This window comes from Leucopleurus acutus (genome assembly GCF_964270905.1).
Source record: "Leucopleurus acutus genome assembly, chromosome: 13".
Lineage (NCBI taxonomy): Eukaryota > Metazoa > Chordata > Mammalia > Artiodactyla > Delphinidae > Leucopleurus > Leucopleurus acutus.
The window spans coordinates 66446904-66474402 of NC_139155.1; the positions used below are offsets into that span (position 1 = coordinate 66446904).

At 42.8% G+C, this 27499-nt stretch overlaps 1 protein-coding gene across 1 annotated transcript in view; it reads right to left on the bottom strand.

Annotated features, from left to right (window-relative positions):
* SFI1 (SFI1 centrin binding protein) overlaps positions 1 to 27499 on the bottom strand; it is a 78996-nt gene that overhangs the window by 18067 nt on the left and 33430 nt on the right. The window contains exons 7-15 of the mRNA XM_082853117.1: positions 27265 to 27382; positions 26134 to 26236; positions 17275 to 17431; positions 15408 to 15569; positions 13576 to 13646; positions 12464 to 12556; positions 10705 to 10802; positions 9219 to 9285; positions 5834 to 5964 (exon numbers count right to left, since the gene is read on the bottom strand). Coding sequence (XP_082709243.1) covers positions 5834 to 5964; positions 9219 to 9285; positions 10705 to 10802; positions 12464 to 12556; positions 13576 to 13646; positions 15408 to 15569; positions 17275 to 17431; positions 26134 to 26236; positions 27265 to 27382 — 1000 coding nt within the window. The remainder of the gene's footprint in view (positions 1 to 5833; positions 5965 to 9218; positions 9286 to 10704; positions 10803 to 12463; positions 12557 to 13575; positions 13647 to 15407; positions 15570 to 17274; positions 17432 to 26133; positions 26237 to 27264; positions 27383 to 27499) is intronic.

Sequence of the window (27499 nt, forward strand, 5' to 3'; positions counted from 1 at the left end):
TGGTGGTATCATTCCAGATTCTACAGACAATAAAGGGCACCTTTTTAAATTAAAAAAAGAATAAAAAGAAAAATCAGAAACTCTAGGCCCAGATAATTTCACTAGGAAATTCCATCAAAAATTTAAAGAAATAATACCAACCTTAAAAAGCCTTTCAGAAAATAAAGGCAAAACATTACAAGAGAACTATAGACCAATATCCCTTGTGAAAGTATATGTAAAAAATTTTAACAAAACATTAACAGACCAAAATCAATATGTAAAACGGATAATACATCACGACCAAGTTGGGTTTGTCTCAGGAATACAAGGTTGATTTAACATTTGAAAACCAGGAAAACTATATGATCATCTCAGTAAATGTGGAAAGAGCATTTGGCAAAATTTATCCACCATTCATAATAAAAACAGTCAGAAAACTAAGAATAGAAGGGAACATTCTCAGTCTAATAAAGGGCATCTATAAAAAGCTAATGCCTCAACAGTGAAATACTAACTACTTTTGTTTTCCCCCTAAGATTGGGAAAAAGACAAGTATGTACCCTCTTATCACTTCTATTCAATACCTTATTGGAGATCTTAGCCAGTGCAATAAGAGGGGAAAAAAAGCATACAGACTGAGAAGTATAATTAAGTTGCCTTTGTTTACACATGACATGATTATTTATGCAGAAACCCTATGCAATTTTAAAAGGAAGGAAGGATGAACTAAAACTAGTAAGTGAATTTAGAAATTTAGAATGGTCATGGAACTCAAGGTATCGACTGTACTTCTATATATTAGGACAAACAATTAGAAAATGAATTTTAAAAGTAATTCCATTTACAACAGCATCAAAAAAATTAGATATTTAGGAATAAATTTAACAAAATATATACATAACTTCAATACAAAGTTACAAAACACTGCTGAGAAAAATTAAAGAAAACCTATATAAATGGAGGATGTACCAAGTTCTTTTTATGGGAAGTCTCAATATGGTTAAGATATCGAATCGCCCCTAAATTGATCTATACAGATTCAGTGTTATTCCAAACAAAATCCCAGGAAGAATAAACTGATTTCAAAACCTGCTATAAAGATACAGTAATCAAGATAGTATCTTAATGGCATAAGAATAAACACATTAAACACATAGACAAATGAAACAGAAGAGAAAGTCCAGAAATAGATACAAACATATATGGCCGGGTTTCCCTGGCGGCGCAGTGGTTGAGAGTCCGCCTACCGATGCAGAGAACACGGGTTCGTGCCCCGGTCCGGGAAGATCCCACGTGCCGTGGAGCGGCTGGGCCCGTGAGCCATGGCCGTTGAGCCTGCGTGTCCGGAGCCTGTGCTCTGCAACGGGAGAGGCCACAACAGTGAGAGGCCCACATACCGCAAAAAAAAAAAAAATACATGGCCAATTGATTTTCAACAATGGTGCCAAGGCAATTCAATGGGGGAATGCAAATCTCAAGAAATGGTGGACTGCATGTTGCAACTAAGAGTCCGCAAGCCACAACTAAGAAGTCCTCATGCCGCAACTAAGAAGTCCGCATGCTGCAACTAAGAAGTCCACATGCTGCAACTAAGAAGTACGCATGCCACAACAAAGATCCTGTGTGCCACAACTAAGACCTGGCACAGCATGCACGCATGAATGAATAAATAAATAAATATTTAAAAAAAAAAGAAGTGGTGCTGGAAAAAACTGAAGAACAGAAAAAAAAAAATCCTTGACTCCTACCTCATACCATATACAGAAAAAAATTCAAGATGATCACAGACCTAAATGTAAATGCTAAAACTAGAAAGCTTCTGGAGAAAATGTAGGAAGATATCTTTTGAGATCTTGGAGTAGGCAAATTATTTTAGAGAGAACCCCCAAATCACTAATTATAAAAGAAAAAAACTGAGGAAATGGACTGTATTAAAAAATTTTTTAAACCACCACAATATAATTTTTCTACTTTTAATTTTTATTATTATTTTTAATTTCTTTTTTTTGGCCGCACTGTGCAGCATGTGGGATCTTAGTTCCCTGACCAGGGATTGAACCCGGGCCCCCTGCACTGGAAGCACAGAGTCTTAACCACTGGACCACCAGGAAAGTTCCCCTGGACTGTATCGAAATTAAACACTTCGACTCATCAAGAAAAAAAAATATATATATATATTAATTCATTTCAGTACATATATAACCAGCTACTTTGCTCTCAATTAAAAAAAATACTGTTAAAAAATGGAAAAGCAAGCCACACACTGGAAGAAAATATTTTAATACCTAGTCCAATAAAAGAAATAATACGAACCAGAATATATTTTTTAAAAACTTCTACAAATCAATAAGAATTTTAAAAAGACATATGACCCAATTTTTTAAAAAGCGAGGAAAAAGACTTGAACAGACACTTCACAAAAGATATAAAATGGTCAATGAGCACATGATAAAGGCTGAAAGAGTCAAAACCTGTCTGGTATTCAAAGAATGAAAATCAGTTCAGATTGAAAAGAAAGAACAAGTCTACCATTCATCAGTCACACAGAAAGCCAACTGCAAAGAAACACTGTTTCTCTCAACATCATGCAAGATGCCACAAGGACTCCCTCTTTGGGTGGTTATTGCTTCCTCACCACTGATGCCCCAGACAGGCTTTGCTATGTCCATTCACTCCTGAGGATACTCATGACAGCTCTCCCTAGTGAGTCCCTCCTCAACTTGCCTCAGAAACAGCAATCAATCCAAAACAGATCCCTGTTTCTCTTAGAGTCTCCTCAGTTCCTTCAGTGGGAGCCCAAATATTACAAATTCCCTTCCCTCAGGTACAGCAGCAATCCAGAGTTCCTCTAGAATTCCCTCCTTCCTGGCAATCAATCTGACTTGGTCAAATTACAGAGGCTTCTGTTCCTGGCTCATTAGGCTTTAAAGAAATGCTGGACAATCATTAGTCATCAGGAAAATGAGACAGCACTCCACACCCACCGCAACGGCTAAGTTAAAAAGACTGTCAAAAACAAAGTTGGTGAGGATGTGGAGCAACCAGAATTCTCAGATTTGCTGGTGGGAGCATAAAATGATGCAACCACCTGTAAGATTAAGCATAAACCCACCCCTGATCCAGAAGTCTACTTCTTGGTATCTACCCAAGAGAAATGAAAACATATTCCACTAAAACAAATGTTCACGGCAGCCTTACGCATAATGGCCTCAAACTGGAAACAACTCCTCTGTTAAAATGGATCAAAATACTGTCTTAGATTCATACAATAGAATACTACTCGGCAAACAAAAAACAGCTACAGATACATGCTACAACCTGGCACAATCTCAAAAACATTACGCTGAACTTTAAAAGACTTGCAGGCACAATAGAGTACGTACTGCATGATCCCACTGTACAAAGTTCAAAAACATGCAAAATTAACCTAGAATGCCAGAAATCAGAACAGTGGTTATTTATGCAGGATAGGAACTGGCTGGAAAATGGCTTGAAGGAGCTTCCTGGGGTGACGGAAGTGTTCCGTATCTTGACTGGGGTGTTGATTATCCAGAGATGTAATTTGTAAAAACTGATCAATCTCTTTACTTAACATCTGTACCTTTCACTGTATGTAAATTTTAGCTCAACTAAAAAAAAAAAAGGCAAACCAGTCTTGTCTCATTCTCAGTATAATATTTCACTGGCAGGTTAATAAACTACCATTTTTATTCATAATTCGAGATTCCACCATAAATTCCATCCGTATTCCTAAAATATTTTTTAACTACCCTAAGAATTATGGAAAGATAGAACATACACATTTATTTAGAACTTTGATTTGCTAAACTCCAAACCAAACCTCTGGATATTAACTTACCCTAAGAGTCACAAATCAATTCTAGGGGTCAGGGGACAGTTAATATTTTATGCTGGGCACTCTGCTTGTATTTTACATGGATTATCCCACTTAGTTTTCATGACAACGCTGTGAGATAAGGACTATTATCAAATCATCTCCATTTTAAACTTGAGGAAACTGGGGCCCAGAGAGACTGAGTGACTTGTCCAGGGTCACAGAGCTGGCAAGCATGGAGCAAGGGTCGGAATTCGGGCAGGCCTCTCGGCTTCTAGGCCAGGTTCTCAATCACTCTGCCTTCTTGTGAACCAGGACGGTGGGAACCTGAAAAACTAACTTTTCTAAAAAGATCTCACTAAACCCGAAAAAAATAACGCCTAGATCCTCTTCGCCATCCTTCAAGCCTCTGTGCTACTTCCTGCCTGATTCACCTTCCACCCTCTTGTCTCAAGTGATGGTTCTAAACTCACCCATGCCTGCCCCCCAGCAAAAGCCGTTTTAGGAGCTCCTCTTGGCTGCTTTGAAGGTACCCTCAATTTCTGGTCCCCACAACATGCCAAAATACGAAAAAGCAATAGAACCAAACATGACTCATTTGTAAAGAAAACAAAGGGGTGTGTATGTGTGTGTTTTCGTAGTGAAGCCATTTTTTGAATGAATCTTACACTAGACCTCAACACAGGAACTAAGGAAAGGCGCAGCTGCTCTCTGCAGGGGAGGGGGCAGAGGTAAGTGCTAGCCCACGTCAGCCACTTTTCCTTGTGGCCACCCCCTAGAAACATCTTGAACTTCGTGTAAGGAGCCCGGGGTTCTGGCTGATCCTCTCAAACCAGCATTCAGAGTCCTCCAAAGCCAAGTTCACTGCAACTTCTCCCAATGCATGTCCCTCCCCCTTGTTTCACTGTCCTAAGTTGATGCACACTGTCCTCAGGGCAAACTCCCAAACTGTCAACGTACTAGTTCCATGCACCTGCTCAAACACCTGTCCATCATCTACCTGTAGGAGCAGGCAGCCCCTCAGTCTGGCCCTCCTCATCCCGCCAGCCATCCTCACCCCCAGCTCACAGAGAGCCTCCCCAGGGCACTTCCCTCAGCACCAGCTCTGAGCTCTGGAAGAACTTGTGCTGACACCATTGAGGACACATGGGTCTATTCTCTTGAATTGTTCTTCAATTGTCCCTTGTATATCAGTCTCTCCTCCTCACCAAGATTTAAAGTTCCTACCCAGTCATCAAAAAGATATTCCTCTTGATCCAGTAGCAAGTACTTGGACTTTGGAATCAGGGAGACTGAATGTAAACCCTAGCTCTGCCACTTAATGGTTGCTACACGGGTGAGTCATTTATCACTTTGAACCTGTTCTCTCAGGACTGCTGTGACAAGGAAATTATTAGTGAAGATGATGATGTCACAGGCAAATGAGCTTCTATATTTTCCTTTTTCCCATCACACCGCACCCACCACAGTGGCCAACAGTTAGTCATTAATAATCTCTTCATGAGATTCCACCAATAGGTAGCACGGACCTGGCTCTGGGCAAGTTTGCCCCTGTGAGAGTTAAAAGGATGGAGCTCTGCTCCTTGCCTGTTCTAATTTTGTTGACAACGATAATTTCAAGACTTCAAAAAGCCAGGTCTAGCCGAACAGGAACCAAGCGTTTCAGGGAAATCACGCTCAAGAAAGCCTGCCAAGGCGATGCGAGGTCCAACCACACTCTGATCCAGAAAGCTAATGGGCAGCTTTAATGCGGCTCACTGCGGCTTGTAACGAGGGAACGGGCATAAAACCAGGGCTGTTCTGAAAGCACTTGCTACACAGATAGACACAAGTTTTCCCAGGAGAAATACTGTCTTTTTCTGCTAGATGAGCTCAAAGAGCCCACATTATTGAAAATCAAGGAAGAACCAGGGTGTAGGGGACTGGCAGGCTAAGAAACAAAGCAAATGGCTATGTGGGTGGCAGAACTGAACCTGAGACACCTGGCCCAGGGCAGACAGGAGCCGCATGGTGTACCTGTGAAAGCGTGCTGCTCTGGCATAGAGGACTCTCTCCTGCTGGTGCCACTGCCAGAGCCTTCTCCATGCCTGGAAGGCCCCAGGGAGGGCTTGCCGCTGAAAGTGACTGTCTGCTCTGGCCTGCAACAGCTAAAGTAAAACAATGAATGACCTTTATTTGTACTTTACATTAAAAAGAAAAAGACCTTTCAGGGTCACACTCTCGAGGAAGGGATGCTTCCTACACAAACATTTTTTAAAATGAAAATCATTATTTCTAATCTTTGCCAACATGACAGGTGAAAAATGAAATATGATAGGTGAAAATGCTTCCCTTTAATTAAAAGTGAGTTAAGCATCTCTTTATACATTTGTCTATGTATGTGTATAGATATATATTTATCTAAACTTTTTTCCTGTGTTCAGGAAAAAGTGTTCATCCTCATTGCCCATTTTACTGATTGTCAGCATCTTAACTCTGATATATATGGGCTTTTTCAACCTTAAATTTATTAGTCCTTTGTCTCATGTGTTATCAATTTTGTTCCTACCCTGTAAAATATCTTTTGATTTTGTTTATAACGTTTATTTGTAGTACAGATTCTTTTAATTTGAATGTAATTATAAATTTCACTGATACATTAGTAAGAAGACAGACAACTGACATAAGACTATATATGCCTCCATGATCCAAAATTTGGGAGGAAAAGCATATACACGTGTGGTGGCTTTTAAAACAGGACTGCAAATTCTTTCATCCTCCTTCCCTTGAATGTGGGTGGACAGTGACTACTTTGACCAGTAGAGTATAGCGAAAGTGACACTAAGTGACTTCCCAGGCTAGGTCTTAAAGGGCCACACAGCTTTTGTCTTGTTCACTGGAACACTCACTTTTGTTGCCCTGAGCTGCGACACAGGAAGTCTGGCTACCCAGGGGCCACCATGCTGTAAGGAAGCCCAAGCCTCTTGGAGAAGTCATATGCAGGCACTCTGGTTAATAGTCCCAGTAGAGCCCCATCTTCAAGTAATTCCAGCCCAGGAACCAGACTTGTAAGTGAAGAAACTTCTAGATGACTCTAACCCCCTACCGCTAGGTCTTCCCAGTGGAGGTCCCAGTAATCACAGAGCAGAGACCAGCCATCCTTGCTATGTCCTGTCTCAATTTTTGACCCACAAAATCCTTAAGCATAATAAAATGGTAGTTGTTTTAAGCCACTGAGCTTGGGGTGAGTTTTTACAGAGCAACAGAAAACTACAAGCATTCCTATGTGTGTGTTTGTGAATACATGGGTACACACATTCCTACCCACACAGAGGAAAAAAAATACCAGGTTTACTCATCAAATGTCATCTTAAGAGGCAGGATTATGGGTGTTTTAATTTTTTCTTCTTTATGTCTTCTTATACTTCCCAAATTTTCTGTGATGTCTACATATTGCTTATGGGCATTTTCAAATGTAAACAAGAGTAGAAGCAATAGTATAATGAATCCCCTCAAACTTATTGCCCAGCTTCAACAATTAACATTCTTGCCATTCTTTATATATTACTTTTTAAATAGAAAGAAACCCATAATAAATAATATTTTTATCTTTTCCTAAAATAGAAGGAACTGATGAGCTCCTCGGATATCTAAACCAAGAGATAACATTCAGATTGTTAGCTAAAGATTTTTTAAAAAACAACAGCTGAAAAAAACCAAAACAACAGCTGAGCAGGGCTCTTACTATTTTTCAGACCTTCACTGTGCAGGCCGTGCTGGAGCCCTGTAAGAGATAAGGACTCTGACCCTCGACCTTCTACCAGTGCTGGGCGCCAGGGTCGAGGAGATCCCTTTTTTCAGGGAGAAACTAAATGAGACCCTTTGCTTCTTTTCCACCTTGAATAAACATAACCTTTCAACTCTGGGGCTCATGTTCTTTTTCTAAAAGGGCTCTTTCTTCACATTCTGTTGTGCTTGCATTCAATGAGCTTAAGAGACCCAGTGGCAATGTCCTTTCCGAAACAGCCACATAATCCAAAGGGACGTGAAAGAATGTACCAATTCTAAACATTTTCTAGGTGTGGAAGGCAAAGGTGACACAAAAACAAGCCATACCCTGGGTTAGTCCCATCCAAACACCAAGAACTGAGGTGATCCTTGGGGAAAACTCTGAAGCAATCACCGGCAGCTCATCTGTTTGTTCACTTGTGTGTTCATTCACTCATCCAAATACTAGTCAGCAGCTACCCTTTGTCAACAGTTCAGGAGAAGAATGAGGCAGGACAGGCTGTACCCTCAAGGAGCCCCCAGCCTGGCAGGGAGGGAGGCCAGCCAACAACATGCTATGAGAAAGCTACACGAGGGGTGGAGCAGGGGGAAGAGGTGACACCTGAGCTGAAAGGGCAGCAGGCAGATTGGGAAGCAGGAGCTAGCAGAGAATATTCAGGGAAGGACCGGCAGCTTGACTGAGTGCAGCTGTGAAGGGGCAGAGCGGTAACAGGAATAGGGAGAGAAGTAGATAGAACCAGCTCCCAAAGGAGTCTGTATGCCTCCCCAAACTGAGGAGCCAGCCAAACTCTTTAGATTCACTGTTAGACTCGAGCAGCAGATAGAGGAGGGGGTGGAGAGGACAGCACAAAAATAACCAGGAGGAGCTTCGTTTGTGTCCTCCCCGTTTCACTGCAGGGATGGCCAAACAGAGGCCTGCGTAGTCTACCTCCCACTGCAAGGCCTGTGCAGACATCATCAGTTGAACACACACTCCCCTGAGCCTGAACGTGGCCTGGAAAATCCTTCTCGGTTCAGCGCTCCAGACGGCTACCTATCATCATTAGAGCCACCCTGGGGCTAAACTACAAGCCCCCCGAGAGCAGGAACTTTGCCTGCTTTGCATCACAGCTGTATCCTCAGTTCTTGGCCTGGCATCTAAGGCATAGCAGCCACTCAGTAAGTCTTTCTTTAATGGAACTGAATCCATCTTTTTCTACCTGCCTTCATTAATCACTCAGCCTGACCCCCACCTCCTCCCACCACTGTGGGCACCTGTGTCTCACATCATTTAGCTCTGGGATATGGCACTCAGGCTCTGCACCTTCCCCAACATCTCCTGAAGGTCTCAGGAGGGGCTGGCTGAGTAATATAATCAACAATTTGGGTCAAGATGTGAATGGAATGGCTGATACGCTCACCACCTTCAGAGAGCAGCTGCATTTTCAAAGCAGATGAAGGGACAGGAGTTATGCAGACTTTCTGACATCCCTGGGGGGGTCTGGGGCAGATACCTTTGAGCTTTTCACAGTACCCTCTCTTCCAAATCAGAACACCAGACCTCTTGGTACAGGCCTTTCCTGAGAATCTTTCCAAAGCAAACGCATCCAAGAATGTAAGCCAACAGAGCTCCCTGCTCTGAGGAACTCCATACCTGCTGGGATCGCCTCTTCTGAGTATACTGTAACCACAATTTGAAACACTTGCGTAGCAATGTTATTCTGAAATGAAACACATAACACCAAGGTAACTGCCCTCCCACTTTCAGGTTTCAGGTTTTCAGAATTTTGTTTTGATTTTAAGGAAGGTAAATCTGGGCATAGGTACATCTTGAGCGGTAAAGGCACCCCAGGGGTTTCATTCTAAGGGAAATAAGAACCTGTTTTCTGTCATGAAATCTGCCAAACCCCCACCCCGACTTTGGACTGTGGCTTGCCCCCAAAATTTGACAACTTTCTTGTAAAGGTAATTAGACCACCAAGCACAGTGTCTCTGGAACTCAGGTAATATGTATGAAATCCCCCAAATATCCTGAATTTTCTGATTTTACGGCCAAACTCTGGGGCCTGTTTAGGACCACCTGGGTCTGTGACATGCTTTCACACAGTGATACTGAGAGTGAGAACCACATTCAGCTTTATAAACCAGGATTTAGAATAATGATACATCCTGACAACTCCAAATTGACTCAGTTAAATATTGTGATTCTCACTGACTCATTAAAAAGTGCCCCAAAATTATACCTACAACTATGCAAAATAAGTTAATTATACTCTTGGGAGAGGGTTTATCGAACATTTCTTTTCTTTCTTTTTTTAATTTTATTTTTGGCTGCATTGTGTCCGCATTGCTATGTGCGGGCTTTCTCTAGTTGCTGCGAGCAGGGGCCTCTCTTCATTGTGGTGCTCTGGCTTCTCATTGCGGTGGATTCTCTTGTAGCGGAGCTCAGGCTCTAGGCACATGGGCTTCAGTAGCTATGGCCCGCGGGCTCTAGACCGCAGGCTCAGCAGTGGTGGCTCACGGGCCCATGCTCTGAGGCATGTGGGATCTTCCCGGACCAGGGCCTGACCCGTGACCCCTGCATTGGCAGGCAGATTCCCAACCACTGCGTCACCAGGGAAGCACTATCGAACATTTCTTGCAGCAAGAAAGTGAACAGTGGTTCCCTCTGAATAGTAAGACTAAGGGGTCGAAGGAAGGGGTCCAGGCATACTTTATTTTTAACTTTCTACTTCTTTCCTATACATTCTGAGTTTTTCTTGTGGACATGTGGTGCTTTTATTTATTTTAACTGAATGATTAACTCTAAAAAATTGAGGACACACTCTACACCCTCCAAGACCAAGCCACAAACACCCACTTGCCTGGGCCGTCTCTGTAACACTATCAATGCCTACATTCCACGATGGAACGTCACTAACATCTGAAAACTGAGGCAGTGGTAGCCGAGCACCAGCACAAACATCCTCATTCTATCTCGCATCCCATCAACCAAAAGGAAAAGGCAAGCTCAGGAACACTGGTTTACAGCAGGGCCTTTCTCAATCTGCCACAGTAACACTGAGGGTGATGATGACTCCTGGAGACCAGCCAGTCAGTCACAACGGGCCCCTGGGGAGCCTGAAGGCCACAGTCCCTACCTGTAGTGGTCCCACGCAGCACACAGGAAGGGGAGCTGCTCACTTTCCTCCCTCTGTTCAATCTGAGACTGCCAGAGGTTCCAGAACCTGTGCAGTAGCTGCAGCAAAACAGGAAGGAAACAGAAGTTGATTAAGGCAAAAGGTAAAATGATCTCTCTTGACCCATTAGTTAGCAAATCTGTAACTCCAGAAGACTGTAAGCTCCCCCAAAGCAGTAATTACCTCAATTTGGAGCACCCAACATATAAAAGATTTGCAAAATAATTATGGCCAAGCAATATGGAATTATTCTGGGCCAACATAAAAGGCAAAAAGCTGGATCTACCAAATCTATGTAAATCAGAATGAAGAAGGTATTCCTAATCTGGGCCTCATGGAAGACAAAGCCATTTTAGAAGTTAAAACTGATCTTATCACCTACTACTGCCTATAAAGTAGTCTTGCCAAAAAGTGTTTAACTTCAATCTAATCAAGACCTTAGATCTAACTTCTAGTTTATAAGAGCTACACAGGAAAAAGGAAAATCAAATGACGTCAGAATGAAACAGAAAATTGGAGAATATGGAAGACTGTACAAAATAATTGGCATTCCTTTTCAAAAGGTTAATGTTATTAAGAAAGATAGTGTACGTTATGCTAAGTGAAATAAGCCAATCACAAAAGGGCAAATACTGTAAATATGAGGTACCTAGAACAGTCAAATTCAAAGAGACAGAAAGGAGAATGGTGGTTGCCAGGGGCTGGGGGAGAAGGAGAATGGGAGTTATTGTTTAATTCACAGAGTTTCAGTTTTGCAAGATGAAAAAGGTTCTGGACGTGGATAATGGTGATGGTTGCACAATAATGTGAATGTACTTAATGCCACTGAACTGTACACTTAAAAACGGTTAAGATGATAAATTCTGTGTATTTTACAATTAAAAAATAAACATGTTAAACAAAAGAAGTGGGGGTGGGGGGACTGTTATTGACTAAGAGTCTTAAGAGACATAACCAAATGTAGAGTGAGCCATCAATCCTTAATTGAATCCTGGTTTTAATAAAACAGCTATTAAGACATTTTGGGGGCAACTGGGGAAATTTGAATATGGGTTGGGTATTGGTTAATATTAGAGCATTACTGTTCATTTTGTTAGGGATGATAATGATACTGTGGTTATGCAGGAAAATGTTCTTACTTTTGGGCAATGCATACTGAAATGTTTAGGTGTAAAAGTGTCATAATGTCTGCAATTTACTTTGAAATGATTTGGGAAAAAAGAGCAAATATTAACAATTGTTGAATTTAGATGGTAAAATAGAGGTTTATTACACTATTCTTTGTATTTTTCTGTATGCTTGAACATTTTCACAATTAGAATGCCCCTTTCTCCTACACTCAGAAACACAATCTACAGGGGGAGATAGAATGTTTGTTGCCCTCAGGTAAGTTTAACCACTAAAGACAACAGACTCACAGTGCAAACATAACCAAAGCCTCCTGGAATGCAAAACTTAAAGTGTATTCCCTAGGTCAAGGTTGGAATCCACAGTCCCTGACCTCTGATTCAACTATCAATTTTTTTAGCAAACAGATAAAAAAATGGGATTAAACAAGAGAAGAATAAGAGTTTCTCTAGCCTCTGGCATAGATTACTAAAGAAAATGGACACTAAGGATTTGGCGTCTAAAGGTCTGAACAAACCTCTAAGCACAAAGGTTAAAAGAAAAAGAGAATGGCCATCAGAAGAGGTGCCTTGATACAGAAGAGGACTCTCACCGTGACATCATGTTGCTGGTGAGCAAGATTCTTTCTTATTCGTTGGAGATGGGCACGGGCCACATTGTCTTTTAGGGCTCTAAAGCAAAAATGCTGTGAAAAGAAGAATGGACACAAATCAGTGGTGTGTCTGTAACAATAAGAGCAATGCCCAAGAGGGTGGCAAGAAGCTCAGTAGTAGCTGTTCACAGCTGCTCCCATGTCCCAGAGAGTGTTTCTCTGTTTTGAGATTCAACTGAGAGCCTGATACAAGCCAGCCTGCACAGTAGACACTTAATAAATAGCTGTGGGACCACTCCCTGCGGTCCACAGATACTGCACAGGAACAAACACACCCGCACCTCTGACCAGGAGAGGTCCCTGTGACCCAGATGGAAACACCAGACAAAGGTCAAAACATCAACTCTGCCTCTCAGAAAAGAGACAGACTTCCAGCCTATGGTGGGTTTTTTTTTTTTTTTTTTGCCATGTGGGGTCAATGTGTATGCTTACACAATTATAAATGCAGTTTTGTAAGAGTAAAATAGAAGGGAGAGAAGGAATTTTGACAGAAGGTGACTGGCGGTGGGGGTGGGGTAGAGGCAGGACATGCTGGCCTGGCTCCAGCTCTGTCAAAAATGCCTCATGTGTGACTAAGCAAAGCACATTCCCTCACAGCCTGGCTTCAGTTTTCTGAGACAGAAGTGAAGCAGCTAGGGCTTTTCATATCGTGCTCTGTGGACCCCCCGAGGCTCCTGAAAGTGTTCGGATGGCACCTCATGTGGTGAGGGTGGGGAAGAGCAGCCGGTAGAACAGACACTACTCCCCAGACCTAGCTTTGTCCACAGCATCTCTACTTTGATTGATTTCGAAGACTAGGTTTCCACCACTTAAAAAGGGGGTCTGCCATGTAGAACACCCCAGGACTAGATCACTTTTAAGGCTCCTTTGCAGCCCCAAAACCCTCTGATCCCACACCATCACCATCTCTGATCCAAAATGAAAATAGGGACATGACAATGAAGGGAGGCTTCATGATGGAAGCCATCCACACAACCAGATGCACTTAAGGAGCATGACGTGGGCCAGGTCCCCCAGGAATGGCTGCCTGAGCGAGGCTGTAGCGCCCTTACCAGCAAGCCTCGCCTGTGGTGCTCTTCTGCCACCTTCCGCTGCACAGCTGTCTCTGCGCACAGCAGCACGTCTACCAGAGTTAAGGCTTCTTGTCTCAACAAGGTCCCACCCCAGCCCAGAGTGATCCTAGTGACCCATCTGAAGGGTCCCGGCTGCAGGAGATGATGGGCATGCCAGGTGGGCTGGTGTCCGCCTCTGTCTCCCCCTGACAACCCAGGGAAGAAAGAACTAAGGGGAACCATGTGAGTTACTTATCTGCCTTTCTCCCCTCTCATGCCCATTTCATGAGAGGCAAAAATAGTTGAGATAAACTGCCACCAGTTTGAGTAAACATTTCAAAATCTAAGCAGAACCTGCTCCAAGTTCTCCTGCATTCTGTTTTGGCATCACAATCCAGTCAGAAGTTTGTGCTAAAAACCTTGGAGTTATTTTCAAACCTTTTCTCCTCCCACCCCTTCCATCTTCTCAACTGCCAAGTCCATCTGCTGCTCCCCTAGGTCTCCCTGGTTCTGTCCCCACCCCCAGCACCGTGCAGTACACTTGACTTGGTCCCCCTGTGCCAGCTTTGCTGCTACCATCGAGCTTTAGCCTTTCTAAAGTACAGATCTGCTGCATCACTTCTCTTCTCAAAAACCTGCAGAGGATCCCCAGCGCCACTGGGATTAAGCCCAAATTCCTGACCACTGCACACAAGGGCCCTACAAGCCGGTCCCCAGCCTGCATCTACCTGCCCTCCATACCCCACAACTCACTGCAGACCCCGGTCATCACCCCTGGCTGCTCTTCCTCACCTACACCTGCGTAAATGCCACTCCTTACACCTGAACCACCCTTCCCGACCTCCCTGTTGGGAGAACGTGTCATCCCCCAAGGCTTAAATTCAGCTCAAACATCACCTCCTCGGCTAGATCTCCACAGTAGCCCTAGCAGGACTTGATACAAACTTTTATGATAGCACTTATCACGCCACATTACAAAGACTGGTTTTCATGTCTACTTTCCCCACTAGACAATGAGCTACTGTTAGTCTCTAAGTTTCCCTGTATTCCAGAATTTAGGCAGGAGTTTAAAACAAAGCAAGAGTTCAGTGAACAAATAAAAGTGTGGGTGAACACCCAAGGCGGTCCAAATCCCACACCTGGGCACGTATTGCAGCAGGGGCAGTGATTAAGAAGGTGCACTGGAGTCAAAAGCCTGGCTCTGCCAATGAGTTTGAAAATCACTTAGCACCCCCCAACCTGTTCCCTCATCTGTAAAATGGAGACGGTGAGACCTACTCCACAGGGTTGCTATGAGGATTAATGAGATAATGCAAAATGTCTGCACACAGTAAACAGCTCAATGAATGGAAGCTAGGATCATAATGACAGGGCCATCAAGGACAGATGGCTTTCTGAAAAAGCAATGAAATGAAACAAATCTGAAACAGAAATGAAATGAAGCAGAAATGGCTGTGGCTATTTCTACCATCTAATGGGTAGAAAAAAGCAATGAAATGATAACAAAATCAGGGCAGTGGCAATGCCTCTGAGGGGGAGGAAAGGGAATGTAGTCAGGGAGGAGCAGACTGGGGTGTGAGCAATGTTCTAATTTTTTGAGTTGTGCTCATTTTACCATTATTCTTTAGACTATAAATGTTTGTTATATGCACTCTTTTGTATGAATATGCCCAAAACGAAACAAAATATTTTAAAAAGAAGTCAACAGAGATCCGAATTGTCTTAAACTGCTGGGTAACTACTTCCTATGTATCTCCTGACTCTTGTCCTATAGGCTGGTGAGCTCTTGCTGTTCTTGCTGTACAGACAGGGCTGGATAGTGCAAAGGATACAGTGTTTCCAGTGAATAAAGGCCCTCCGCAGCACCATCCTCCTGGCCAGCCCCTCTACCCGCTCGTGGTTGATGTACAAGCTCTCCCTCCGCTTCCAGGCCCACCGCCAATCACAGAAGTGTGTCTGGAGCACAATGACGCAGTGGAATCCCTCAGCCATCTCTGCAACAGAGAAAATAGCTTAAGTGCTGCCCCCTCAAGGTTGGGCGATGAGCTGGAAGCACCTTTAAGACAGGATGAAACCCACTACTGGCAGGCATCAGGGCTTCAAGGCTGCTTGAAGAACGTTAGAATAAAAGGTGTTTTCTTGTTTTTTTTTTTCGGCCGTGCCATGCAGCATGTGGGATCTTAGTTCCCCCACCAGGGATCAAACCCATGCCCCCGGCACTGGAAGCGCGAGTCTTAACCACTGGACTGCCAGGGAAGTCCCAGAATAAAAGGTTTTTAAACACGGGAGGAATCCCTTAGCTATCAGTGTATCTCTTCTCTCCCAGCAAAGAGTAAAGGGTTCTATCAAAGGGCTGAGGCTCCTAGTTAGCTACTGAGGAGCAGTAATGGCGACTGCTGCTTTCAAAGAAGACTCCGTTTCACTTTTGCCTCTTTATCAGTGTTTCCCGGATGGGATTTCAGGGTCTGAGTCAATGACACACAACTTGGTCAACATGCTGTCAAAGGCTTTTGTGAGCTTTCAGCCAGGCTGCTACAGGCTGCCAGCTCCATCTCCTTTTAAGACTAATTAGCAACTGGCCTGATGAGCTTAAGTCCAGCAAGTGGAAGGGAACTGGTCCTGGAATGAGAATGCCATAACTGGAGGCATGTTAGTCGGCAGCTCATCATTAAATAGCTTCATGCCTTCAACTTCCAGGCTTGGGCAACCAGACAGGTGGTCTCCCGTCACTATTTTCACACGGACACATTCCCTTTCCCAAGAGACAGTGTAGGCAGCCTAGGAGGTCCCACAGGGAGGCCTAGGGTAAGCAGGAGAGCCTAACCCTGCGGCCAGCACAGTGTTCAACTCACTTCTCTGTGGGCTCAAGAAACTGAAGTACAAAAAGTACCTATGATCATGACCTATTTATCATTACTTCTGACCTCTCTCGGGGAAACAAAACCATCAGAATAGTGTTCAAAAGCTCAACATCATAAATCACATGCATCTGCATAACTGAGGACAAACAACCCAAATATCTATTAATACAAGAATGGCTAGGGACTTCCCTGGCGATCCAGTGGTTAGGATTCTGCGCTTCCACTGCATGGGGCATGGGTTCGATCCCTGGTCGGGGAACTAAGATCCTGCAAGATGCACAGCGAGGCCAAAAAAAATAAATAAATAAGGTAAGCCCCTCTCCTGTAAAATACAATCATTTAAAAACTAACATTTATTAAAAACACTTAAAGACACAGGAAAGTATTGATTAGTTGTGTGAAAAAAAAAAGCAAGATACAGCCTAGATGGGAGAGGAGTCTAGGGGAGAATGGATACATACATGTATATGTATGGCTGAGTCTCTTTGCTGTGCACCTGAAACTATCACAACATTATTAATCGGATATACTCCAATATAAAATAAAGTTAAAAAAAGATACAAAATTGTGTGTATCATACTAATCATAATAATCACAGTATTTATAGCATAATTAAAATCCTATTGAATTAAATATTGATTAAAAAACAGAAGGAAATATCTTAACTGTGAATTGAGGATGATTTATCTTCCTCCTCAATCTCCTTTTTGAAAATCTGTGGTGTAACACGGTTATATCTCCCCTTAATAAGTTACCACCCTATTGGCAGTAACAGGCAACAGGAGAGTGGGCACTCTGACCAACCCTCTGTCCCTGGAGCCCAGGACTTCCTGCTCACCTTTCCGCTGCCTCTTCTCTCTGCGCACCTGCAGGTATTCCAGCCAGGCCCTCAGGGCTCTCCACTGTTGCCAGTGCTGATGGTGTTTCACTGCGGAGACCATCTTCTGCCTCTCCCTCCAGACATGCAGAAGCCGTTCCTGCCACCGTGACCAAGCCTGAAAACCAGAGAAAAGACAACAGTCAATGGAGGCAGGAAAACAGAGGTGAAGTACTGGTGAGGGAAAAGAGAAACACACACACTGGAAAGGCTAAAATTAGATACCCACACAGGAAAGGCTAAAAAGGAGGGGAAATTCCCAAGGAGAATCGTAAGTGATGGGAGTCTGGGGTGAAAAGATCTTTAAGAAGGGCATTCTCTGCTTCCAAAAAGTAATTTTTTTTTGGATTAAGAAGGGGGAAAAAAAAGGACTAATAAAATCAATGCATATACAAGAAGCAGGGACAATCCAAGGGGTGATATAATTAATTCAGATTGGGGATAGGAGAGGAGGGTCTGCCTTTTCTTTCAAAGTGGGAGGAAGCCTACGGTCAAGAGGCCCTTTCTCAGGGACATTAGTCTCCAAGACGTGGACCTACAGAAACTGAGGGTCTACAGAAGGATTCCCTTAAGATTATCCATAAATGCACACCCTTGGGAAAGTCTTCGTGCACACTCAACAAAACGCATGCCCTACTTTGAAGGTGACTGTCATAGATGACTTGATACCTTCTCTTATACCTTATACCTTTTTTTTTGGTTTTGTGTTTTTTTTTTTTTTTGCGGTACACGGGCCTCTCACTGTTGTGGCCTCTCCCGTTGCGGAGCACAGGCTCCGGACGCGCAGGCTCAGCAGCCATGGCTCACGGGCCCAGCCGCTCCGTGGCATGTGGGATCTTCCCAGACTGGGGCATGAACCCGTGTCCCCTGCATCGGCAGGCAGACTCTCAACCACTGCACCACCAGGGAAGCCCCCCCCCCCCGCTTATACCTTTTTAAACCTATAACACCTCTTCCCCTTTCCTTCCTCTCAGCTGAATACCATTTTTCCTATTTCACCAAGAAAATAAAAGCAATCAAAAGACAATTTTCTCAAGCTCCCACACGTCCCCCACCTGCCAACAGGCTCTGCCTTCTCTCCTGTTGCTCTGGATAAATTGTCCACTCTCCCATCACAGGTTACCCCTGCCATGCATACAGCCCATCTTCTCAAGTTTATCACTCTGGCAATTCCCCCCACTCCCTTCTGCATCATCAGTTTCCACTCTCTACTAGATTTTTAAAATCAGCATTCGAGTGTGTTGTTATTTCTCCCTTAGGGGATGTGACAACCAAAAGCAATGGGTGACCTTTGATTGTACCCTGTACCTGACACTAAAAGAGCAACAATATACAGCTGCAATATGAACTGTATTCTAGATATTACTATATCAACATTACATTTCTTAGATATGACTGATATTGTGGTTATATAGAAGAACATCCTTATTTTTAGGAGATATGAGCTTAAGTATTTAGGGTAAACTTTATGTCTGCAACTTTAAAGCAACTCAGAAAATGTAAAAAATATACTGATACACTTGAGAGAAAGCAAATGTGGAAAGATGTTAAGGATGGGTTAAACTAGTGAAGAGAACCCAGAATCCACCTTTTCTGTGATTTGTTATTTGTCAAAATTAAAAAGTTGGGGATGAAAGATTATTGTCACACAAATACTTCCTGAAGGGAATAAATCAGTGATCCTCAAACCAACCACCGAACACCCCTCTCTAGACCACTATGCCACCCAGCTAACACCCAAGTGCTTTCCTTTCCAAACTCTTCAAAAGGGCTCTCTACCTTTCTCATTTCTCGTCTAAGCTGGTTTTCTTGAATCCTCTCCCCATTGGGTTCACTGAAACTGCTCTTATCAAGGGCATCAATGACCTCCACGTGGCTCAATCCGAAGGCCAAATCTCAGTCCTCATCTGCCCTGGCCTGCCAGAAGCACGTGACACAGCTCATCACACCCGCCTCCACCCGGCTTCCAGTATACCTTGGCCACTCCTCTGTTCCTGCCGCTGATTCCCATCACTTCACCAGATAGGCTCAGTTCCACTGGCTATACCCATTCCCTTTGTGCTTTCACCTAGTCTCATGGCTCTAAATGTCATCTGCATGCTGAGGACTCCCAACTTTACATCTCAGGTTTGGACTCATCCTCAAGACTCCACACATATATCCAGCTGCCTCCCTGACACCCCCTCGTGGACATTTGGAAGGCCCATCAGGCTGAAGATATGGAGCTCAGAATGGAGCTCCTCCTAATCTTTCCCTACAAATCTGCCTCTCCCTCCAACACCCCCATTTCAGTAAATAGCAACTCCATTGTTCCAATTACTTAGGCCAAAAACCTGGGAGTCCTCTTAGACTTTTTCTCTAACACTTCACATCTTAACTATCCACTAGCAAATCCTGTCGGCAATACCTTCAAAACATACCCAGAATCCAAAACCATCTTCCTATCATCCTTGTCCAGAATCTCTCGTGGAACTTTGTAATCGCTTCCTAACTGTCCTCCCTGCTTTTATCCTTGATTTTCTGAGGTCTGTTCTTAACACAACAGCCAGAATTGTACTTTCTCATTTGTTGTGGTTATGTCACTTAAATCTCTCCATCTTATATGACAATTTCCCTCCCTGCCTTTTTTCTCTTCACGCTACCAATTTGTTAGAGAAACCAGGTCATGTACGCTATAAACTGTCCCACGTTTTAGATTTGTCCGATTGTCTCCTCCAGATGTCTCTAACTTGTCCCTCTGATCCCTGTATTTCCCATGAACTGATAGTCAGATTCATGTTTGGCTTGGTGGGAGTCATGTTCAAATTTTAGGCAAGAACATGTCTCAAGTGCTGCTGGGTACTTCCTGTTACATCACATTGTGGTTGGCTGCCATAGTTTTAGCAATGCCAAGACTGTTCCAGTGGCTTCAGATGGCATTAATCTGATTCCTCCCTTATATTTCCCTGTTGTCTTTCCTCTGGGTGATTGCTGCCTAGATCCATTTTCTCACTGGGGTGGCAATTTTATAATTCTAATACTCCTACGTTTATTAACTGAAATTCTATAAAGAAGCCTTACTCTCTCATTAACCCTCTCGTTTTTCAAAGATTAGTTTGTATAGGAAAGGCAGGATAAATGCTTGACTTTGGCCTTCATTAATTTCCAAAGAGTTGAATTAATGCTCTAACAACCCAAAATTGTGACCAATGAGTTTTTTCTCATTATGAATGCATGAATTTTTACATATTTGATATGTTTTCAATCCACGGCAGTCATTATTCTTTTTGATGCTCAAATTGTTCTATCTTAAGCCTATGGGAGTCCTTCTGACACAACCCCATTAACCTCTGTTAATTTCCTCATACTCCTGCACACTATCTCCTAGGCTTATGATGTCTATTTCCTGCTCTATACCTGGAATCAGCCATTTCTCCAAAAAGCCTCAGTTCCCTTTAGTGGGAAACAGAAGAGACCACAACTTGGGCACTGGGGATGCTAGAAGCAGTGCCAGTAACAAAGCATTTAAGTCTTTTCAGTAAATAGAGTTAGAAATTCACTATTTTAGGGGGAAAAAAACCATGAGTCCATACTGATATTGACATTTCCAATTTCAGATAACAGGGCTTTTGTTTAATTTCTGATTTTGTACCTGTAATCTTTCCTTTTACACTGAAAATCATGTTTCCTAATGACACAGCCATAGTTATTTGCTTTATCTTACAATGTAGCTGTAACAGATTCAACCCAACAATCCAAACCTGCTACTTACAATAAGACCACTGAATGCACTTTTAGATCTCTTAGTAGTTCTTTGTGTCCTTAGAACACATCCCACTCGGGATGAACAGCCAAAATATTGTATTTTAAAGTAATTCTTTTCTCTTTGTAGTCATTGCTACAAACTTGGTATGTTTGTTTCAGCGTGTTCTAAAATCCTAGGGATTGGTTCTTTTCCTTTTTGATTAATTTTTTGTTTTTATCAAATATTTACATGGTTCCAAAGTTAAACCTATGTAACAAAGTAAATTCACAGAAGTACTTTGTTCCCTCCCTTCCCCCATAGGTAACCACTTTTCCTTAGTTTTTGGTTTATTTTTCCATTGTTTCTTCTTGAAAACGGAACACACACACACACACTCTCCCTTTCTCTCATATCTCTCTCTCTCTCCCTTCCTTCCTCAAAAGGCAGCACACGATGAACCAGAGGGAGCCTGTTAAGAGGTGGGGTGTGATCACATCACTCCTCCTCTCAAAGCCAGTAGCTTCCCCCTCCCCTGGAAAAAGAGCCAAAGCCTTTATGGGCACAGCCTGCAGAGCCTTACTATTACATCTGCCTCCTTGTCACCTCATGGCCTAATCTTTCCTACTCTCCCTCTCACGCCCATCAATAGATCACAAGCTACGTCAAGCTCACGGGTGGGGTGACTCAATATCACAAACATGACAATTTTCTCCAATCTAATGTAAAAAGTCAGTGTACTATAATAAAAAATCCTAGTAGGCTTTGTTGTGGAACTTGACGAGTTGATCCTAAAATTAATAAGAGTAAAGAACAACTGCCAAGACAATTTTTAAAAAGAACAAGAATAAAGAAGATCTCTTTCCACATATGAAAACTTAAGAGCTATACAGTAAGATCAGGAGTAGTAATGAACAGTTAGCATTTACTGAGGATTTCCATACTCAAAGCATTGCTCTAAGCATATTACATATATCACTACACTTAATCCTCAACAATCCTATGAGGTAGGTACCATTATTATTTACTTACAGATAAGAAATATAAGGTGGGGTGGTGGTGGGATGAATTGGGAGACTGGGATTGACATATATATACTAATATGTATAACCTGCTGTATAAAAAAAATGAAATTAAAAAATAAAATGCAATAAAAACCAAAACGCAATATTAAAAAGAAGTCAAGGTACAGGGAGATTAGGTAACTCATTAAAAAAGGCACAAAGCTAATAGGTAATGGCAGCAGAATTTCCACCTGGGCAGTCTGACTAGAGAACCTCTGTTCTTTCCTACCTGCTTCATTAAATCATAATCAAAACAGTGTGTACTGGCTCAGAGATAGACAAATAGACCAATGGAATACAGAGCCCAGAATAGACCCATGAACAAATGGGACGTTGCTCTATAATGGAGGTGGACTAATAGTCAGTATAAAAAAGATAAAGGATGAACTAACCAGTAAACAGTGCTGTAGAAATTATCCATAAGGAAAATGACAAACTAAGACCCTGTTACACACAATTTATAAAATTAAACCCAAGATGGATTAAAGACCAAACCATAAGATACAAGAATTAGGTACACTGAAAATAATAACACTTGTATGAAAAAAAACCCACCATAAACAAAGCAAAATAACAAGCTATGGACTAGAAGAAAATACTTGCAATGTACCTAACAGTCAAAAGATTAGTAAGCAGAATGTATGACAATGTCCACAGAGCAGAAAAAGGTAAATAACCCAACAGAAAAAAAGGAGTGAGGGATAGTAACAAGCTGAAAAACAGAAATTCAAATGGCAAACAAGCGTCTGAAAAGATGCTGGGCTTCATTAGGAATCAGCGAAATGTAAATTAAAGCAACAAGGAATTACCACTTCAGACCTATCAAACTGGTGAAAATGACCAAGTCTGACAATGCAAAGCGCTGATGAGGCCAAAAGAAATGGGAACTGAAATGTTAGCACATAAACTGGCACAGCACTGGAGCAAATAGGTGATGCTTGATAAGGATGACGAGATGATACCCAAAGAAGTTTCACTTCCAGGAACAAGAGAAACTCAGACTCTTGCACAGGGATCTGAGTTTAAGAGTGCTGTCTGCCACATTGTTTGTAATTGTAAAAAACATAATCAGAAGGAATCAACAGGTCAGCAGCACTGAGCAGGTAAATTGAGCCTTATTCAGTACAAAGACATATTATAGGTAGTTAACAGACGTCTATGTATCAACATGGATAAACCTCAAAAATACACTGTTGCATTAAAAAAAAGCAAGCTGCAAAGTAAATGTACAGTATGACACCATTCATAAGTTTCCTAACAACACAAAGTCAGAACACTTATTCTTTTTTTTTTAAAAATTATTTATTTATTTATGGCTGTGTTGGGTCTTCGTTTCTGTGCGAGGGCTTTCTCCAGTTGTGGCAAGCGGGGGCCACTCTTCATCGCGGTGCGTGGGCCTCTCACCATCGCGGCCTCTCCTGCTGCGGAGCACAGGCTCCAGATGCGCAGGCTCAGTAGTTGTGGCTCACGGGCCTAGCTGCTCCGCGGCATGTGGGATCCTCCCAGACCAGGGCTCGAACCTGTGTCCCCTGCATTGGCAGGCAGACTCCCAACCACTGCGCCAACAGGGAAGTCCAGAACACTTATTCTTTACGTATATGTATGCACACATTTTTACAAGTGCAAAAGAACACAAGAAAATGGGGACTTCAGTATCAGGGTACAGGTTATCGCTAAGGAGGAAAGGTGGCGGAAGGAAGGAAGTGGGGGGCTTAAACTGTGAATTTAATTACATTAAATTCTGGGGCAAGTATGGAAAATGCTAACACCTTTTAAACCTGTATGTTGGGTACTTGGATATCTTTTAATATTTTTAATAAATGTTTTATATTTAATGTTTTTATTTTTGAAGTACATAATTTAATTTTTTAAAATTTCACATATCTCATGACGTCTGCCCTGCTTAGTTCAGAGATGCTGTGAGGATTAAGAGAATGACTTAAATTTAAGTTCTTGGTAAATCATATGGTACTTATCAGGCACAAGGATTTTATTTACAATCTGCACTATAAAATTTGCCTTAGAGTCTCATATAGTGTGCTCCGTATCAGTGTTATCTTGATTGCTCACGTTTTTCATTGGATTTGATTCTGAATGACTCTCAGCTGTCTTCTAAGTTAAATCTAACCTCAAACAATGAAAACCTGCTATCACTAAAAATATTCATTCAAATCTGTTGTTGCAAGCTTTGAAGGCAACAGTAAAAAAGGAATTCTAAAAGTGTTCTGAGCAATAGCAGCACCAGGAGAACGAGTTTATAGGTTCTCAAAGTGACTATCTGAAAGGGACGATAGCTGAAGTCCATCAGCGACAGAAAACCAGCCTCATTATGTTCCTATGCTTCTGGCATTTTCACATTCATAGCTCCCTCTCCCTCCTGAGAGCACAAGTCTACTGAGGACAAGGCAGCATGATAGTTAAAAGAACAGCTTTGCACTTTTCAGGCTGCCTCAGTTCAAATACTGGCTCTGACCTTTGCTAGGTGCATGACCCTCATTTGAGTTATTTAACCTATAATAATACAGGATTTAAAAAGTAATTTTGAAAATTGAGATAACACATATAAAGCACTTAGTCCAGCACCTAGGACAGTAAGACCACAATAAATACTATTACTGCTCCTGCTGTTCTTGTTACCGTTATTATCACTGGCAAGAACTATGTCTATTTCCTTGCTACTGCTTCAGAAGACCTTATGAGTTCAGAGGTCAGCAAATTTTTTTCTTAAAGGGTCAGATAATACTTTTTTTAGGCTTTGCAGGCCACATGGTCTCTGTTGCAACTACTCTACTGTTGTAGCCTGAAAGCAGCTTAGACAATACATAAATGAACAGGTGTAACTGCGTCCCAATAAAACTTTATTTACAACAACAATCAGCTGGCCAAATCTGATCCATGGGCAAGTTTGCTGACCCCAATCTATGCTGTCTGCATATGATCTCCATATACTGCATATTCTTCCATGGATGATACAAAATGTTGTCAGATTAAAAAGCTATTACTCCTACAGGGACTTCCCTGGTGGTGCAGTGGTTAAGAATCCGCCTGCCAGTGCAGGGGACACAGGTTCGAGCCCTGGTCCGGGAAGATCCCACATGCCCCGGAGCAACTAAGCACATGTGCCACGGCTACCGAGCCTGAGCTCTAGAGCCCACGAGCCACAACTACTGAGCCCATGTGCCACAACTACTGAAGCCTGCGTGCCTAGAGCCTGTGCTCTGCAACAAGAGAAGCCACCACAATGAGAAGCCCGCTCACTGCAACGAAGAGTAGCCCCTGCTCGCTGCAACTAGAGAAAGCCTATGCACAAAAACAAAGACCCAACGCAGCCAAAAATAAATCAATAAATAAATGAAAAAAAGAAGTTATTACTCCTACAATATAGTAACACGCACTTCTTTTTCTCCTCCTCCCTGTTCTATTCTCTATGACTGACTTGGCAGCCCTATAAGTACCCAGGAGACACTAAAAAGTGACTGAAGTTCAGAAAGCTTATCAAAGGCCATAAAAAAGCTTCACCAGAGCATACATTTGGTACAGATGTTAAGCCTTTATAACTGACCAAAAGCTAGTGGCTTTCCCAAAAGGAACTCTAAGAAATAAGCAAAATTATATGAAAAAGCCAGGTTTTCTTTTCAGTCTTAGTTTCTTTTCTGCCCTCGTTTTCTAATTTGCTGTAGGAAAAGAGTAATGAGGAAATAAAGAATATACTGCTGTTTCTTTAAACATATTTATAATTAATTCATAAATCCCGTTCCGGCTCCACAATTAACAGGAGCTCTCTAAAGATTACTGGAAATCACATCTAGCAGATTCCTTCCAGCGGCCTCTGTCTGTTGAAGAGTCCAGCCTTCCAAGTTGCCTCGCACCCCACTTCCATCCCTTGAGCTGCAGGGAGGGCCCAGCAGAGAGGCAGCAGCATGACGGTCAGCTTTCTGCTTGGGCGTCCGACCCCACCTGCCCAAGCTCCCACTGTGGGTATGGTGCCTGACGACGTGGACAGAGGACACCAAAGCCCGAGTCTGCTGGACTCACCTGCAGCTGGAGGCTCCGGGCCCTGTGCTTCACAGCCGAGGCATGGAGGGCACGGCCCAGGTGAACCTGTCCCAGTTGCCGTCTCCACGTGCTCCACCACACCCTGTCAGAGAGCAAATCAAAGATGGGACCAGTCAGAGCAAGGCCAGCCAGAAAAGAGAAGGGCAGTGAGGGCTGGGCCTCAGACCCTGAGCTCAAGTCCCTCTCCCTAAACAGCCAAGAAACAGTTCTAGAGCTGCCAGTTAAGGGTTGGAAACGGATGGTTCCTAAGGTCAGATCCAGCCTTAGACACTACAGACACGCTCTGGAACTGAGCTTTTAAGACACTGCCATTTGGGACACCAGAGGACCACTGGGAACAATGTACAGTGGAATCAGTCCCATTATAAAGCAGCTCATTGCTACGCACACCTGGCTTTCAGAGTGGACTAACTCACCCTCCAATGTGTGGACAATGCTGCTGAGATGCAGTGCAAGGCAGCAGTTAAGAGCATGAGCTTTGGCATCAGAGAGATGGGTGGGTAAGCCCTAGTTCTGCTAATTACAACTTATACAGTAAGTCTCAGAAAGGTTGAGTAACTTGCCTGAGCTCATATATCTTAATCTGTGCAATAACAGTATTTCATAGTTTATGGTAAGGATTAAATGAGACACTTTACATTAAAAAATTAACACACACAGAAACTTAACACAGGGTTTTCTAGTAAGTACTCAATTAGTGTTACTTATGATTTAGTGAAAACCTGATCTCAATGTTGAACAAGTTATCAATAAATATTTATTAGGTATCAATTATGTTCAAAACATTGTTTTTGGGTTTTTTTTAAAAATACTTATTTATTTGGCTGATTGGGTCTTAGTTGCGGCGCGTGAACTTCTGTCTAGTTGTGGCGCGCGGGCTCCAGAGCGTGTGGTTTTAGTTGCCCCGCGGAATGTGGGATCTTAGTTCCCCAACCAGGGATCAAACCCACGTCCCCTACATTGGAAGGCAGATTCTTAACCACTGGACTACCAGGGAAATCCCCAAAACATTGTTTTAAGGTGGGTTTTTATGCTGGTTTTCCAGTAGCATAAAGCAAAGCTGAGGTAAAGTGAACGCTGCTGATCTGTAGGGCAATGGAGCACACTCACCACAAAGTACTCCGCTGTCTAAACTCCAGGGCAGTGGTCTGCATCCGAAGTTTGGTCCTACGAAAAACCACGTAGATCAACCAGGACTTCCAGGCCTGTCGCATCTTTTGTTTTGCATCTAGATGGCACCAAAGAGATTTTCAAAATGGGGCTGGGGGAGATGGATCACTCTGGGTTAAGACAAAAGTTCAAAAGCTCTGACATCCCTCCTTTGAATATCTAAATTCCTCCAGTC